The sequence below is a fragment of the Branchiostoma lanceolatum genome, chromosome 14, assembly GCF_035083965.1.
Source record: "Branchiostoma lanceolatum isolate klBraLanc5 chromosome 14, klBraLanc5.hap2, whole genome shotgun sequence".
Taxonomy (NCBI): domain Eukaryota; kingdom Metazoa; phylum Chordata; class Leptocardii; order Amphioxiformes; family Branchiostomatidae; genus Branchiostoma; species Branchiostoma lanceolatum.
The window spans coordinates 6,572,797-6,591,750 of NC_089735.1; the positions used below are offsets into that span (position 1 = coordinate 6,572,797).

An 18,954-nucleotide genomic window follows, 5' to 3' on the forward strand; every position below is an offset into this window, starting at 1 on the left:
GTGGTATTCCCTAACAACTATATTGAACTCTATTTGAGCGGGTAGTGCATTGTCCCGGAGGTCACTACAGGTCACTGATTTCGCGCGCTTTTTTGTGACAACTGTTCCACATGACCCAGTAGCGTCCCTTCGTGTTGTGACCTCTCTTTGATATACAACTTCTGCCGCATAGTTTTGAAGCATTTCTCCTGATTTTGCGACTCCTTACGAAGCGACAGACAACTTGTGAAGATGGCGGGAAGATACATCTCACCTTACGAAGAAAAACGTCTGAAGAACATGGAGGAAAACAGACGAATCTTGGAGAGTCTGGGGCTGGTGGGGCCTGACTCGGTAAGTTGTGAGTTTGATTTATGGTCCTCACATCGTGTTTGATAAAATGTGGTGAAGTGTATGTGTCGATTTTAGTTGTGTATCGGTCTGTCTACGTGTTTGTATGTGTTTCAGTAATACCAAATAGTGTTCTGTGGTGCAAAATACAGCGTTGCATATAACGTAAAACGTTACATCCTCAGTTTTGCTATTTTTGGCGACACCGTAGGGGCGAAGCCTATAGGTATCGTCGGTGGGACAGGATTATCTCTTTTAGATATTAATTTCCTAAAGTAATCTTCTCAAATCTTTGAAGTCCATGGATCAAGTCTTTGCTCATGATACATAAGGTTGGTCTGTAACTACAATGTTAACGATACAATGACTAATAGTATCCAATACATGATTATACTGCTGTGGGCGTTCCAGAGACTGGTGAGCAGCAGTCAGCTAGTCTTCACATCGTGATTCCAAGCGACTCTGTCCAGCGGGGTCCATGTTGACAAGGCTGTACACCTTAATGCCCTTATTTGTTGTGCAATTAAGTTATTAATGTGTTATCAAGCAAACCTATCAAATGTGTCTCTTTGTTGAATACAGGTGAAGCCGAAAAGGGTAGTGAAAAAGAAGGCTCCACTCAAGAGGAAGAAGACTATTCGTGTGCACACGCCAGCCAAGAAGGTTATATTAACTGATGGCCTAGTGGATGAACAGGTGGATACAGACCAGATTGGTTTCACACCCACCAGGAGATCTGCAAGGCTCAGAGGAAAGGTTAGTCATTTATAATCTATATTTGTATCTATATAGCCAGTAGAACCGCCCTTCAGTGTAACACACCAGCTTTGCAGGCGCATGGCACAGTAGCAGCTAGTTATATTACACTGAGCGGCCTGTAACACCTAACCTTTGCACATCTAACTGTAAGCTATCTAGTGAGGATGGTCCTACAGTACAGTACTTGTTGGCAATGAGCTCCATTCTACAATAGATCTAGTCATCTGAAGATAGTCGTTACCAATGAACATGAAGGGATATAGCATAATACATTTTTATATTTTTTGTTGGCCATCAGTGTTGGAACACAGTGGTTGTATATAGTATTTCTGCTAGCGCCAACTGGATGGCTCATTCATCATGGATATTAAGTATCAAGGCCAAAGTGTGAGAAAAGTAGGCTCCTCCAGAAAGTTTTGGAATTTCCAACTCTGAAATGGTATTTCTCACAATTGGAGAGACACATGTCAAAGGGCTTTGTGATAACGATGGTGGCAATCACTGAGAAGTGCTGGATATTAATTGAAGTATGCACTGTTTTTAAGCAACTTGGGCCCGATTTTCGAACGTTTTTAACTTCTGCTTGCTTCTGGCAGGTAGATAGGTCAAGTCTCTAATGTCTGTGTGTTGTTTTTTTCCCACCAGGCTGCCCCCTCATTACAGGAGCTAAGGACTGAAGTGGATGAAGAGTTAGAGGCAGAGAAGGACACTCGCTACAAGCCAGTCCCTAAAGACAGACCCAATGTCTTTGGGGAAATCCCAGGTCGGTTCGTGTCTAAGTAGCTTAGTTTAACTTCTTCCTACTAAGACGATACTGCAGCAAGGAATAGATCAAGTGTAAGGAGGAAAAAGTTGTTTTTTAGATGTCAACAATATGTAAGAAATGCATCATAGAATTGTGTGGGTGCACACTTTGTGTTTGCACCTTCCTCTTCCCTTTGATAGATTGATTGGCAACATGTTTCCTTTTTCAGGTTTTCCAGTCGGTACTTGGTTTGAGACAAGGATGGAGGCATGCCGAGCTGAAGTGCACAGGTGGACGAAACAGTCACGATTACAAATATCATAGAAAAGATGAACAGAAACAATGATGGCTCGTGCTAAGGAGCTACGAAACTAACTTTAAGAAGGCCATGCGTTATTGCTATATTAGCTGAACAAAATAGATACTGAATTTCCAGCATGTCATCTACTTTATGAATTGTTAATTGTGTTAAGTAATTTTCAGTAATGTTTGCAAACTTTAAGTGGAAGTAGAATGAATGGCGCGATGTTAACTGATGATATTATTGATTGACAGGCCCCCAGTTGCTGGTATCCATGGTAACGACTATGAGGGTTGTTACTCCTTGGTGCTGTCAGGAGGTTATGAAGATGATCTGGACTATGGAGAGTGCTTCACCTATACTGGGGAGGGTATGTCAGAAATAATGTTCGCAATGAATCACACAAAATGTATATGTAATCTTGTAAATATGTCAACTGTTGGAATTGCCACTATTGATCCCGATGAAGCATTGAACCCATAGCATTGTACTGATATCATTTGAAGTATAAAAAATGGAATAGTTCAATTCCTGTGTGTCAGTGCAGTAGTTAAGTGAAGTCATGCACATTTTATAAACATAAAATCAGCTACAATAGACATGCATACTGGAATTTTGCACAAATTTAACAGTTTATTTACTTCAATTCTCTATTGACACCACAGGTGGACGTGACCTGAAGGGCACGAAGGCCAACCCGAAGGTAGGAACATAAATCTGCTCTGTTGGAGCCAAGCACAAGCTGTAATAGGTTTATGTTAGGTTTCTCAACTGTCTATAGTAGTAGTATCTAAAATTTGATTATAGTTTTATACTGCTGCCGGGGTCCCTGGCCTGACACTGGTGGGCAGCAGTCGGGCAGTCTTCACATCACGTGTATAACAGACACAGAAATTCCCATATTTTCATCCTTGTATTGGAAATCCCAGGTCCAATGGAAAGATGTCCTTCCAACATGATTGTGTTACTGTTTTCCAGAACCTTCGCACTGCTCCCCAGTCTAAAGACCAGACTCTGACTCGAGGTAAGTTTTGTCTAGCCTGAATTCAAGAAAGCCCTGTGACGGCTAGCCGCCCTGTAACCGCCTTGCCGCGAGGGGAGAGAAACCCCCAGACAGCTGGAGTTTGCATTATACAGACTAAGTTTTGTCACCATCCTGCTACTAGTGCAAAATGTAGCAGACACGATTTATTTGTATATTTGTTTATAATTTGTTTATTTTATTTGCACAACAAGAAAATACATAATACGATCAACAATAGATAAAAAATAGGTACAGGAGGAGGAAAAGCGTTTATAGCTTATACTTAAGGCCCTCCACCTCTATACTAATCACACTCAGAATTGATACATAATATAGAAAAGTAATACATAGAATATGATAACGATAGATAGGAATAATCAAATTATTCTCATGTATCATATGTCTTTGTCTGTATGAGAGCATCTCTATTCTTGGACCAGAATGACTCAGTCTTGTTCTGTCCCCTTGAAGGAAACCTGGCGCTGAGTGTGAGCGTGGAAACCCGTCGGCCAGTGCGTGTGATGAGAGGGTACAAGCTGGACAGTGCGTTCGCTCCAGAGGAGGGGTACCGATACGATGGTACGTGTCGAGTGACACCTGTCAATCATATTATTCTCAACTTGCTGTTTCATCAGCGTGTCAAATGTTGCAGTTGTCTTCTGCATCCTCTCGGTTGTCAGTCAGACTTATGACTGTAGGTGTAATCAAGCCTGACCACCCCCATGTGTCCTTATCTTGGTAGCTCCCAAGAAGAAAGAAACTCCCCTAATCCCTTGCGTCGGCACGATCCTCAGTCTAAATTTTTTAAGCTAGTGAACACACCTCCGTGTGTCCTTCTCCGTAAAAACGGCCAGGAACCAACTGTTAGTTGGTGTTCCTTCCCCTTAGTTTTTCTCCTCGCGCCATGGCTTCTTCAGACGAGTTTCTACGCGTCGGCCCGCCTGTTCTGCGGGCTTGCAGTGTGGTTCCAGCCACACACGAGACGTCCTTGCCAGCACCGGCGGCAGGGAGAAGATGGCGCCGGGACCGCAGACCCTTGCGATCCCAGTGGGTATCGCTAGAGGGCGCGGCCGCCCGCACATGGCAGAGGCCATGCGCCGCCATCTTGCTGTCTTCAGGAGAAGCAGTGCAAGAGAAGAAGAGTCGTCTCAGCGGGGTTCTACCGAGATGCCAGCGCCGCACCAACTTCTAGAGGCCAGTTGGCGGTCGGCTCGACTTTCCAGTCGCCGATTTCAGCGTTCCTGTGGCCTTGGAGCGGCTCGTCCGGGGAGACTTCAGCGGCGAGTGGGGGAGGGCAGCGTTCGGGACTTCTCCACACTGCACTGCAGGGTTCTGCATGTCTCCGACGGAGGCTCGCATTTTCCCCCCTTCTTTAGGGTTGGTGACTTCTTACTGGCCCTCGCTGCGCCCAGAGGCGTTTGCTGGCGTCCAGAAGATCTCCGACTCCAGCAAGCTTCGAACTACGTCGACAGCTTCTTCACGAAGTGAGAGGGACGCAGCGATTCGCCCTGCGTCCATGGGAGACTTCCGTCCTCCGTGACTTCGGCAGCTGGAGAAGAAGAAGATGTGTGGCTGTGCTCATCGAACAGCCGAGACTTCAGCGATTTTTCGGAGTCTTCGACATCCGAGCGCCGCCTCATCGGCTCCAACAAGCGGAGTTGAGCAGGTCCTTTGCAAGTAGGACCTCCCTTACGGTTAGCCGCGGCTACCTTTATGGTCAGAAATTACGTTGTTCCTACAATGAGAGCTGTTTTCACATGCTTTTTATTTTGTGGAATGCTGGATAATATTGTTGTTTTTCTATCTGTACATAACTTTAACGTTACTGTTGTGTTATCTTGATGGTATTGTCTGAAGTACAGACCATGATTAGTCCAGTGATTTATGGATTGTTTTAGCTGTGCCTTCAACGATAGCTGTTTTCACATGCATTTTTGTGGAATGCTGGATACTATTGTTGTTTTTTATCTGCACATAACTTTACAGTTGTGTTTATCTTGATGATTCTATATACAGACCATGATTTTAGTCCATTGATTTATGGATTATTTTTAGCTTGTCACAGTTCCCAGTTTCTTTCACTGGGTTTGTTGTTGTTTGATTGTTGTCAAGGGCACAGGCAGGTGAACCACTCATCTGTTGTCAGTTCAACCTGCGAATTGGGGGGATTTAGATATCCCCAACCCACTACTGCTGCTACTTGAGTCCGGGCAGCCTTGAAGTTCTACTGCTTGACCCAGTGGGTTCATCTCCGGCTCCATCACGTGTGTTCCGGAGACTCTGCCATCACACAAGCGTCAGTAGTACTACAGTACTACACTTTGTCGAGGACGACAATAAAGTCTCTGTTGGCAGGGTGGTGAAGCCAAGGAGGTGGTCATCCGACTCACATCTCATCCAGGCGGAATGATGGACAGAAGGTCAACTGCTGTTCCACCGCCCAACTGCCAGGGTCAACGTCCACTCCTGTGGGCTCCACACAACCAGAAGGCTAGGGTAACCTTATCCTTAGAGCATCTTATTGCAATCAGCTAGGCTCACTTTGTTAGCCTTGTTGTTGTTTTTCTTGTATCTTGTATGTGTTCATGAGTTTTTGAGCATGTAGATGCCTCCAGTCAACAGCCAGAGTGGCGAAGTTCTGCAAACCAGCAGCCACTCGTGGTACCAAGGGCATTGTTGTCCGCGTACCTTCCTTAGGTTCGAGAGCGAGGGCAACTTCGTTCCAGTCAGGTTATCCTCACAGACTTGTCAGTCCTGAACACGAGAGTAGCTTCAGCTCTTGCATTGTGTCATTGAGACGAGTTTGGTGCACAAACTATTAACAGTTTCTCTGTCAGCACACAGCTTCCATACCTACGACAATCAGCTCGTGTCAGAGGAGTGGCCAAGGAAGAACATCAGGCCAGCGACTTCTCGACCTCAACAGAGGATTCTGCACAACTGGGGTCTGGCCGACTTCTGGGCAGGGAGCTCTAAGAAGTTGCAGCAGACGTCCCTGGGTTGGTGATTGGTCAGCTGGACAACTTAGCCGCATCTGCAACCAACCCCTGCCACCTTACACAGAGTTGGCATCATCGCTTCATAGAAGTGAAGGGACTACAGAGAGGGTCATCAAGCAGAATCCTGCAACTTCTGAGACTTGACTGCGGTCATCTCAGGACTGGTCCATCGCCGATGTACGACCTCATCGACTACCACACCCTAACTGCTTGCAGTTAGGCCCAGCGGATGGCAGGCAGTGCAGGGCTGGTGTTGGTTCCAGCTGAGAGCATCTCCTGCCATACAGATTACCATCTGTAGGGATTTCCCTTTCTCAGGGTTTTCCCAGAGGGTTACGCCAGCTACTACTTCAACCTGCCGAGATCTACAGCAGCTGCTACCAGGCGGAGCAGACTACTTCAGCAGACGCCCTACAACAGATGGTACAGTCGGCTTCACCTGCATCAGCAGGTGTTCTACAAGTGGTGCAGCCTCCATCAGCATGTGGCCGGCAGCAGTCGTTGCAGTCGTCTTCGGCAGGTGCAGGGCATTAAGTGATGCAGTCTTCAGCAGCAGGTACTCTGCTGCAGGTGGTGCAGCCTACATCAGCATGCGCTGTGGCCCAGCAACCAGGTGGGCAGTCTTCAGCAGCAGGTACTCCACTGCAGGTGGTGCACCCTACGTCAGCATGCGCTGTGGCCCAGCAACCAGGTGGGCAGTCTTCAGCAGCAGGTATCCTGCAGCAGGTGGTGCACCCCACGTCAGCATGCGCTGTGACCTAGCTGCCAGGTGGGCAGTCGTCAGCAGCAGGTGCCCTACAACAACTGGTGCAGACTATGTCAGCAGATGCCCGACTGCAGGAGGTGCAGTGGACTACGTCAGCAGGTGCAGGGCTACAGGTGACTTCATCAGTCACTGCCTTACAGCAAGACGGGCAGACAATGGCAGCAGGCATGCGGCTATAGGTGGTGCTGATTCAGCCACGGCCTTACAGCAGGTATGGTGGATTTGCCAACCTCTGCTGCAGAAGACGCCTGCCACTTTCCTTTGGGAAGATGGCAGGTAGAGGATGACGACTAGTCCTCCATTGGATCTGCAGGGGCAAGATGGACAGCGGAATACTGCAGATCAAGAGATTAGAGATCAAGACAGGGTTCCACATCGCTCTCACTGAGTCTCAGGGTGGAATTGGCAACGGCAGTCTCTCCGATGCAGTGACTGCTGGAGGAAGATGCCCAGGGTAGATGGTATACATCTACCATGGAAGATGCCCACGGTAGTCGGCATACGACTACCATGATGACGGGGCATATGCATCATTTTCACGACTCTTAAGAGGGTGATCATGCTTGCATCCTGATGGCAATCAAGACACAAGTGGCATGGGCAGCTTTTCACCACTCTTTGGAGGGTGACTATGCTTGCAACCTTAGAGGCTACCGGTACTTCACAAGATGCATCTCTTCCGCCATGACATCAACTTTCAGAGGAAGTGCAGCTAGCAGATTCTCTGCAGCCCTCCAGTAGCCTGCTAGGAGGAGGACCTTCTCTGTCACAGGGTCATGTTCCTGTCTCCTTCACATCTCATCGGATAGGTTTGTCTCATCCTTGCAGACATTGAGAGCTATGACAGCTGCCTGTCAGTGGTGGTCACTCCTTCAGCATCCATAGGATAACCGCCGTCCTCCAGAATGGTCTCTAGCCAGCGGGTTGTTACGGCCTTCAAGTCCGACTTTGTGGTCCTGTCATGGTGCAAGTTTGTCCTCACAGACCCAAGGTCTACAGCCTTGGGATCTACAACCCTTTGCACTTAGGTGGCATTAGGTCTCGCAGCAGAAGGGACAGGCTTCATCGGGATTGCAGCATTCAACTCTTGCCAAGACAAGCCAGAGCAATCCATGTCAGGTCATCAGTGTGCTGCTGTCAGCTGTAGAGGATTAGACTTTTCGATCGTCTCGCATCAGAAGTTCTGAGAACGTGCTCTTCCCTGGTCAGCTAGCGGACTAGGGTTCCTTCCAGCTTAGTCACATAGTCATTATCTTCGTGAGCTACTAACGCCGAGAATGCGCCTTCTTACTACAGGACATCCGACTTAGTTGGAACATGGCTGCAGAATTCTTCACAGCTCTGGGCAACGGTCTTTCCCTTGGAATTCACCGGAGACAACAGAGTGAAGAGCAGGCTCTGCTTTTGTAGACTTCTTGTTGTCTTCCATGTTGGATCACCTGGCCTCAGGCTGTTAAGTCACCTACAGTCATAAGTCTGACTGACAACCGAGAGGATGCAGAAGACAATTACAAATTGTACAAACCTGTGCAGGATAGGTGTAGTTGTCTCTGCATCCCTCGTTGTCAGGCAGACTGCCCACCCTGAGGGAGATGGAACTTAGTTGTTCCTGTGAGTCCCTCCCGAGTGTACTTCGGCCAGGGATAGCTATAAACAGTTAGACTGAGGATCGTGCCGACGCAAGGGATTAGGGGAGTTTCTTTCTTCTTGGGAGCTACCAAGATAAGGACACATGGGGGTGGTCAGGCTTGATTACACCTACAGTCATAAGTCTGCCTGACAACGAGGGATGCAGAGACAACTACACCTGTCCTGCACAGGTTTGTACAATTTGTAATTGTTGTACGACTGCTCTTACAGGGATCATACTTATCAACCTAGGATTGATGTGTTCAAAAATTTGTATTTTCCTAGAATGATCATAGAGTGGAACTCATTGCCATCAAGTACCGCAGAAGCATCCTCATTCGATAGCTTTAAACAATGCATGCAATTAGACATGCGGAGGTTAGACGTGACAGGTCGTCCGGCGTAATATAACCAGCTGCTGCTGCGCCGTGTGTCTGCGAAGCTGTTGTGTTACGCCGAAGGGCGGTTATACCGGCTATAAAGATACAGATCTTATCTAAATCTATGGTGCATTACGAAGATGAAGATATGGAATCAATTAGTCAAAGTGGATGCATTGTTCAATATTGATGGATCTTTTTAATAAGCCCTACTGGCAGTATGTGTCATTCCCTTATATACTTATCCTCTGCATTTATACATCTCATTGATTGCTCAAATACAAACTTTTCTCTTTACTTTCCATGATATGTTCATTGAAAAATAACTCCTCATGTTACAGGTCTGTACTCAGTAGATAAGTTCTGGTTCACAGCTGGGTTGTCAGGATTTGGGGTGTACAAGTTTGTGTTGAGTAGGTGTCCAGCCCAAGCCCCCCCTCCATGGACGCTGCCAGCATCCGGAGACAACTCGGTAAGCGCTTTTACCATGGATGATGATTTAGATCTGCACTGCTCAAGTAATTAGATTTGGATAAAATTTGGAAAAAAGCCATACCAACCCATTTTCTTGGTTCTTGGATTCAGCCACTTTTTTTATTGCTGGTATTAAAAGAAAAAAAGAAAGATTGAATTCTGTGCACACTTAAACCCCCCAAAGCGTATATTTTGGTAGCATGAGTTGATTAGAGTCCTTGTGACTCTCACACACAAAAATGATTTCATGATCTCATCTGACTCCTGAGGAGAGTTCCTTCTGCTGTGATTGAATGGCTTTGAGCAGATGTAAAGCGCACTGCTCATGAAAAAAATAAAATTAGTTAAGATCAACCCGGGACCCAGCAACAAATAGATGCCGTAAGCTTATCGTAAAAGCACCGAGAGGTATCCCACTGGGACAAATTTGTGGCTTCAGATCCCAGCCGGGGCTACACCCCTTACGGGCACCGGTGCAAATGTGACCACACCATAAGTGTTACTGACCATACATGTATATCTCTATACTCTATCCAGGACTCTGATACAGACACAAACAAGGCAGACAGTGACTCAGGCGTCTCCATGACAACAGGAACAGAGACAGAGGCTGACTGAGGTGTGTTACATACAGGTGAATATGCTGGTCATGTGAAATGAATAGATATTTGTATGGAGAGTATGAATTTGTCAACAATTAACAATAAATAGATAAGATAGAAATGTATATGTAGGTATGCATGTATGCAAGTTTGTATGTATTTATGTACAGTATTTATGTATGCAAGTATGTACATATATATGTATGTATGCATGGATAAGATAGGAAGATATATGTATGTATATGTAGATAGATAGCTGGATAAGATAGAAAATGCATATATATATATATATATATATATACATTTATATATGTATACATGTATAGATAGATATTGAAAGTTATAGAGGCTGATTGATTGATTGATACTGAAAATGATGAACAAGAATGTTAAAAAATGACAATGATACATGAAACTTTATGCCTAAAGCACAACTCTTATTACCACTGCAGGAGCCAGAGCTGTGGAGGAACTCTTTTTTCATCTTGATTAGAAACTTGTTTAGGCCAGACCAGGAAGGTTGATAGGCTGGAAGGAAAGCAAGGATGAAATAGAAGTTTTAAAGTTTACAAGAAAGTTGAAAGAAAATAACAGAAAAAACTCATCAGTTGCCTTTCCAACAATTTGAACACTAGGTCAACCTCTATTAGTTATATACATACGCGTAGATTTCATTCATTTTTAGAAAGTAGACAAGATGTAATCTTAATTGTCTAAACATAATCTTCTTGAACGGTGCTATGGCCAGTAGTTAGGGTGCAATTTCTTCCACGTTTTAAGTACACTGCCATGTTTGATCATATTCTTAGGTAAGGGGATGGGAAGATGCATATGATGTAATACAGTTTCCCTGGACCTTCAAATGAATTTAATCACTGTGGCTTTTAGATTGATACATTGTGAAATGACTGTTGTACATGTTGGTACCAAACGTTTGTCTTGTCATAAGTTTTTACGAGGGACAAGACTTTTTAAGAATTTCTAGTCAATGGTTTCAGATGTTTTGAAGAATGCAATTATTTTTGGATAGAATTATGAATAAAGTATGTTGAATGTATTCAGTTATGGGTCCTAAGATTGTCATTCCAGAGTTAATACGCAAGTGGAAGTACCATCAATCTCACAATCTAGCATTTATCAGAACAAGGCCAAACAACCTGCTTTTACCAGAAGGTGCTCATGACGAAATGCCCTGAGTGGCTCTGGTAGGCCAAATTAAAGTGCAACGCAGAAACACAAAAACAGACAAGCACACACACCGAAACACACACACACAGACAAGCCAACAACATTCCCTACCTGGGGTGAAGTCATGACCTGCACGCCACGCCCTTTTGTCACATGTCGTGACGTCACCTGTGGGTAAACACACCAGTGAGAACAACAGGAGGTGAAACATGGCGGGTTACGGACTTCTCATTGCTTCCTTGTTCGCCGGGGCTACCCTCGTGGTGGTGAGTCAGTTCTTTGTGAACAGGAATTGTAACAAATTAACCATTTTGAACAGGTGGTTGAATGTTCCCGTAAGTTTCCTCTTTGTCATAGTCCCTAAGTGTATTATTGCCAACCACCGTTAACTGTTACGGAAACACAAGAAAATGTCGTAGTTCCTTACAGATCCTGTGAAAAATTGGTAGTCCATGGTTAGGTTGTGAGATGGACTAGCTTAGACAGCATAAATGTACGTAACGTTATGTGTAAAATTCATTGAATTTTACCGAGATGATTTTAATGATACCAAGAATTTCGAATAACGCCACGGCCTCTTGCGTTGTACTGCGACAACTACACTTTGTACCTACGTAGTTTGTTACTACACACGACTAGCATTACAGTAATTGTTTTAATGACAGAATGGATCAAATTTTGACCTTGAATTGACGTAAAATCAGGTTTCGGGAGATCATCCGCTTAATGTAAGAAATGTGAACAGGTGGGAGCAAAAATGCCACCGCAAGTGGCGTTACACCGCGGTCATTGGACTTTACACCCCAATAGGTCTGTGAAACGCCATATCAAATTTACTAAGCGCCTTTCAAAGACGGCCATTTAGAATATCGTATACCATGTCGTGATACTTTTTCAACATGAACGTAACACTGGTATTTGAAAAATGGTCTGGAAGGTGGGTTTCGGGCAAGGAAGTTTAATTTGCGAGCTGTAAAACTGTTATTTTTGTCAAGGAATTTCTTTTGCTTGGTATGAGATGAATGAAGGAGGCAACTCCTTTAAAAAGTAAACATGCACCGTTAGCGGTTAGATGGCGTAACTTAGTGATTACAATGTAGTTGGTGTTAGTCCAAGTAGTCATAAAGTTATGACTAACAAAATTACCATTGGTTGAAGTTACGTAGTTATTCAATATCACAATAGTCCAGTTTCACACTGGTAAACCACGATAATGTAACACACGGAAGTAAACTTGCATGCAGGATTTTATTTCCGCCTTTTTACATCAAGTAAAATAAGTATTCAAGTCCAGTTCTATAGTTTCTCCTAGCTCAGTTGGGCTATGTTGATGTTACGTTGTGATTCTCTTGTCCTTCTCTGTTTTTAGGCCGATGACTATTGCTACTTGGACGGAAACATGAAGACCTGCTATGGTATGAATGAAAATTACAACATCGCCATATAAATGATAGATTATACTGTGACTGATGGAGCAAAAATACATAACTTTTATGGAGACCCGGTTGTGCGAAGTCGATGTGTTTGTATCTCCTTCGCTACATGTAACGTAACGATTATAGCTAAACATACGATGATACTATTCACAATGTACAACGTTATTTTCAGGGGACTTTGCATATTGCTGTGGAATAGATAACTTCAGCTGTTGCAATACGGGCTACTACGTGTACAGTGCTTGGTGTAAGTATATACCACAAACTACTCCCATATACATCTGTATGAGGCAACATAGTAATATCATTGCAATTTCATACTCTTGAATGCATATTTGCAAATGATTTGGGCTTCTGTGTCATCAACTGTGTCATCAGCTACAAAAATATACACTGCTTTACTCTATTAAAGACATGCGCTATGAATAACGATACGATTGTGATAAGACATCAACAACGTTGTCTACCACCAGGGTTCTGGATGATTTGGGTGCTCCTGTTCATCTTCTTCACGGCCTGTGGTTATGCAATCCGGAGGCGCCGTCTAGCGGCTCGCACCATTATCATCCAGGGCACCCGAGTACCTCCTCCTGAGGCCTACGTCACCACAGGTACCGTCTATGGGGCAACCTACGGTACCCAGCCTCCACAGTACGGTACCCAGCCTCCACAGTACGGCGCCGCTGGACCACCGCCGTACCAGGCTGAAGTAAGACACTTCCATCTGAGTTTTATTTGCATCGTAGGAAGTATCTCAGAAACAAAGTTGTTACATCCGGGAAGGAGGTTCACCTCCTACGGGGGCACTGTTTTTCGGTTGCACATGTGTGTTCAAGATCCACAACTCAAGATCCTTCCGATGGATTTGTATGAATTTTGGTACGATTGTAGCTATTGTGGTCGCGATAAAACATGGTGATTTTGAGCTCCCTAGCAGTAATTTTAGTGCTGTTGTGAATTTGATGGTAATTCCCGTCTCTTTCAACCTCCGATCGTCATTATGCTGCACGTTTTGAATATTAGCTGCAGCTCAAAATTACTTTTTTTAGTTGCGCTTGTGAGATTGCGATGTAGCATCACAATGTATTAAATCTCCGGATCTTTTTTCAGCTTATTTTTTTGGGACGATTGTGAGTTGAAAAGTGTACGAAGGGCGCACATGATTAGTTAGTGGCATTCAACTTATATTTCATCGAAAAGATTCACACCCATTCTTCTTCTTCTCCTTTACAAATTACAGTCTGCAAAGCAGCCACTCTTGCATTAGAGTGACGTCACACACCATGGCCACCGCAGTGGCATCATGGGAAGTTACCAATTGGGCCATTTTGGAAGAACAACACAAAGTTTCACACGCCGCACTAACCAAGAAGATATAAGCATCTGATCCGTACTTACGAATATCATTTGATTTTCTATATTGAGTTTTGTATAACATAACTACGCTGTAATGTAACACACTGGATATAGTAACAGTTGAGAGAAACTGAGATTTTCAATGATTTTGCTGATAGTCGCTTCCCTAGTATTACTTACTGACGGTTAATAATCTACCCAGCTGTTGTGTAAATGAGACCGAATACATGTAGTTTCTAAGACTTGTAGAATATCTTGCACAGTATTTTTGACCAAATATGACAATACTTCAATGTTAAGGATCCCCAACCTATAGCAGTCAAACCAGTATACCGAGATATGCTTAAAAATTTGCATTGTAAACAACGTTTCAAACGATATGTAGGCTACTAGTTTTAACATTGAGAGATTTCACAATGATGGATGTAATGTAATCGACTCTCTACGATACTTCCCATTTCTTGTACTTACTGCAAGGGAGAAAGTACTTCTATTTGCTGTCATGATCTGTATGAACAATATAGCTATCCTTTCAATTATATATACGGTTTGTCTTGTTTAGTAACCGTTTGTTAATGTATTATGATTTTGGACTACCTGTCGATTCGTGTCAAAATACATTGTTTGTTTTTGCGCGATCTTCGTAACTTATTTAAGTCATGCCTGGGCCACATTTCTGCCCGGGTCTCATTTATGCCTGGGCCACATTTATGTCTGGGTAACATTTATACCTGGGTGTCATTTATGCCTGGGTGTCATTTATGCTTGGGTCACATTTATGCCTGGGTCACAATTATTCCTGGGTCTCAATTATGCCTGGGTCACGATTATGCTTGGGTCACATTTATGCCTGGGTCACAATTATGTCTAGGTCACAATTATGCCTGGGTCACATTTATTCGTGAGTGACATATATCCCTGGGTTACATTTATGCCTGGGTCACATTTATGCCATGGTAACATATTTACGCCTGGGTCAAATTTATGCATGGGGCACATTTATGCTTGGGTCAAATTTATGACTGGGCCACATTTATGCCTGGGTCACATTTATGCCTGGGTCACAATTATGCCTCGGTCACAATTATGCCTGGGTCACAATTATGCCTGGGTCACAATTATGCCTGGGTCACAATTATGCCTAGGTCACATATATGCCTGGGTCAAATTTATGCCTGGACTGCTCTCATCCTGAGGGAAAGGATGAGGATTAGATAACCTGCGGCGTTCCAGCTTGTTACAGTTGTTCCATTGAAAGGCTGAGATTAATTTTTTCAAATGTTAACCAGCCTGGTTTGTCGACTTTGTGGCTTCTGTGGTATCATATTGGTCTATCACAGGATGACTTCTTTTCTTTTCTACTTTCATTTCACTCACCCGTGCCATTCATTTCCTGCAAAGAAACAACAACAACAACAACAACAACGAAGAAATTAACTTGTTGTGGGCAAACCTGACGCACGAAGCCTCGCTGTCCTGACCCCAAAGACCGTTCCTCATAACCTAAATGGACACTATCGACCAGCCTGGCCCAAAGGCTTAATTTACTCGACATCCGCAATATGGGATTGAGAATGCTTGTTGGATTGCCTGTGCACAAATTACCGGCAGCCTAACGATCGCCGAAAAGCGATGACAAAGCCATTCTGGTGGAGGCGCGACCATTGGAGTTGACAGCATCAATATGGCTGCACTCCGTCAGTAGTACTGAAGGTAAGACTAACCAAGAGGAAAACTTACTAGAACTAAGTGTTATCGTCGAACAATAAGAGGCACAACGTTAGACTATAAAGGAAAAGATACAGTATTAATATTTGTAATGATATTGTTCATCACACACAAACAAACTAACAAACAAATTTTTAAAGGAAACTTCTATAGCTGTGATCCCAAAACGTATATTTACTTCTTGTCTATGCAAGCATCTACTCACCTAAAGAAATGACCTAAGTGAATTCATAACTTCTTGATTTGACCAAACTCTTGCATCAAAAACAGTTAACTCACTATAGCTAACTATGCCTATGGGCCATTGATAAAATATTACACTTTCTTAGATTAACAAAAGAAACATCGGTCACTTCCAAGGGATACAGAAGCATCACAGATTCAACATATTTACAACATAACTACATAATACAGCAGATTCAGTACACTGTAATAAACATACGGCCCGACTACCCGATCCCCCTCCGCCAGTACTGACCATGTGCACGGTGTAATAAATACCCGCGGATGAACGCCTGCTTAACTCCATTTTCCCAAAAGATTGACGACCCTGCCAATCCATCCTGCTCCGCGAAATTACAGGGATAAAGTCTGAATGGGCGCTGGCGTTCAAACGTTTGTGTTCTATATACATTCATAGATTACTGCACTGGGCAAATTACGGGGATAAAGTGGTGAAAATCAATTTCTATTGACGTCCGGAATACAAACTTCGGCGAAGTGCAGTCAGGGCGATATTGCGACCTTCCTACACCGCAGCTACGAATAGTCCGAGGCAATGAATACGTTTAAAGGCGTAGCGATTTCATATGCACCTATTTCTTTTAGAAAATGTTGAAGTGACTAATTGTATCGTGTACCCGGTGGCATGCCTGTGGATCTTATATTAAACTTATATAGAGGACAATTTATTCTCTGTAAGGCTATGCTGAATTGATGAAATGGATATCATCCTCCTTTCACTGCAAAATTGATGCCACCGTGCGAAAAAATAAAAGTTGGGCATAAAATGCCCTGATGATGAAAAGTATGTGGCCAGGAGGTTTTATAAACGATTGAACTTACAGAACATAACAAGAAATGAATTCTTTATTTTGGTTCTTTCTCTTCTTCTTAGAGGACTTTGTGTAAAACTTCCCTCAGGGCTCCAAATGTATTTTCTGCAAGGAGTCAGTTTACGACAAAATTGGTACGTTTCACGATTGGAGAAGAGGCGTTCTATGCCATTACTGTCCGTTTTCCGATATGTTTTGAAATTTACGTATTAATGTATTTGCTTATTTTGTTCGATCAGGTTCTACGTACGTACTACGTGGGGAGAGACGAAAATTAATGCGCGCGGATGTCATCCATATAACCAAGTCAGTGTGGCCTAATGTATATAGTCCATTTGTATATTGACATTAGATCACAATCACAATGAAATCACAATTATCTAGTCTTTAACATCATCGTTGCTTTTCTGTTTGCACCGAATAACAATTGCCACAAGTCAAACAATACGTCAGTCGACCTAGACTATAAAACGCAAACGCGTTAGATTTGAGTAACCGTTGAGATAGGGTAGTCCTTACTTCGGAATGTCCGGCATTTCAGTCAATCCAAATATAGGCGTTTGAATTGGGTGGGGGTACTGCCAACGCTCTGTGACAAATTCCGTAAGGCAGTGACTACGCTCTAGTGTTACGTTAATGTTGGTGAGCTGTCTTCGCTTCACGCTACATTCAGACGACCATTACGCTATACACAAAATGCACTGATAACGTAATATTTGAGGGGTTCAGCTACGAATTACGAAGAATTGAAATGGCTGATTACCCTCTACGTAAAAGGGCATACAGGCCCCTAAGTATTACGGGCTACTGTAATAATGTGCGCTCTCCGCGTAAGTTAGCTGATAAGTACCATGTTATTTACGAAAGTTGTTGCTTCCTATGATAAAGTCTAAATCCTGTAAAGTTCACCTATTGATTGGCAATTTTTCTTCTACAGAGGACACCAGATATCATGGGATAGCACTAGGTCTATGTGAAAGCTCAATCAATCGCTTTCTTACACATTGCCTAGTTTTAGAATATGTGTGTTTGGGGGGAAATATCCTCTTAACAACGACTACACGATAATCTAGACGGTTCATGATGCATCCTTTGATTTATTTCGGGACGCCTAATACTGAATATGCTTATGTGGACGTTAAGCTGTGCGGTTTAGAATAACAGAGCAAACTCTAAATTGTGAAGTAGATGTATAGCATTTGTTCGCCTCCGAAGAATCAAATAATAAAAGGAAAAGAAATTCAATATGCAGTACAACATGCCCGTCCATATATAAGAACAGTTGTGTAACATTGTTACTGCATGTGCGCATGTGGACGTGACTGTGCAGGTATAGTTTAGAATGGCAGGAGAAACACAAATAAATGACTTTGTGAAGTAGACTATTTGTTTACCTTAAAGAATTAGCGAAAAGAACCCCCATATGCAGTACAACATGCCCGTTCATATGAAAGAGGTGCGGGTGTTTAGAACTGTTGTGTAATATTGTAATCTGCTCCTAGAAGGCGCTACACAATCGGATCTGGATATCTTTTTTTAAGTGCTAGGTTACTTCCTCAATATGAAAAATGAACACCTTCCATACAATATTTCAGTTGTGCTTTCAATATTGTTCACGGGTCTACATATTGTGGGTCTTTTCTGTATAATTTGACACATTGTGGATGCTTGACATTGCTCAATAACAAACGGCCAGTCTTATTTTTCCAAAGTATATTTCACCAATACAGGCATTTCTCCTTCTTTTTGATTTTTTTTTATCTTATTCAAGTCCTGACGTTTCTGACAAGAACATTGAGAGACCATTTTAATCGATTTATATCTGTCCATGGTGCTGAAATTGTTGTTATGTTTACCAGTATCATTTTACATAACTATGTTTGGATTTTTTAATCACCATTAGTGCTCTTGTGTCCTTATTCACGGTGAATAATACAAGCAAGTCTTCTAATCTACTCTCACTCACTATCTATTTAACCTGTAAAAGAACTGAGGCGTATATATCGTCCAATATTCTGTTTATTAATCAGACACATACAACACGTTCCAGTTATACTGGTAGACTCGGGACCCAGAAGTTCCCGAAGCGATCCGACACCATACTGTATCTATGTAATACTGACTCATTTTGGAAGCACGGTAAGTTGTGATGAGGCGACATTAAAACCCATGATCCACCTAT

The 18,954-nt window shown here is 43.3% G+C and overlaps 2 protein-coding genes across 3 annotated transcripts; both read left to right on the top strand.

The window, feature by feature from the left end:
• The first annotated feature begins 70 nt into the window (after positions 1-70).
• LOC136448951 (uncharacterized) lies at positions 71-11,066 on the top strand. 2 transcript variants are annotated; one of them, XM_066448703.1, is made up of 11 exons: positions 71-333; positions 913-1,086; positions 1,735-1,852; positions 2,064-2,124; positions 2,390-2,505; positions 2,801-2,838; positions 3,114-3,159; positions 3,631-3,738; positions 9,275-9,405; positions 9,945-10,026; positions 10,462-11,066. In XM_066448703.1, the coding sequence occupies exons 1-10, from the start codon at positions 232-234 to the stop codon at positions 10,023-10,025; spliced, it is 975 nt and encodes a 324-aa protein (XP_066304800.1). In that variant the 5' UTR covers positions 71-231; the 3' UTR covers position 10,026; positions 10,462-11,066. The 2 variants fall into 2 exon arrangements, with proteins under 2 accessions (XP_066304800.1, XP_066304798.1); XM_066448701.1 differs by having other exon boundaries at positions 72-333; positions 9,945-10,041.
• Positions 11,067-11,338: 272 nt separating this feature from the next.
• Positions 11,339-14,530, top strand: LOC136448953 (WW domain-binding protein 1-like). Its single transcript, XM_066448706.1, has 5 exons — positions 11,339-11,463; positions 12,567-12,612; positions 12,806-12,880; positions 13,107-13,342; positions 13,874-14,530. Exons 1-5 carry the CDS (start codon positions 11,407-11,409, stop codon positions 13,898-13,900), a joined length of 441 nt encoding a protein of 146 aa, XP_066304803.1. The 5' UTR covers positions 11,339-11,406; the 3' UTR covers positions 13,901-14,530.
• Positions 14,531-18,954: the final 4,424 nt, after the last annotated feature.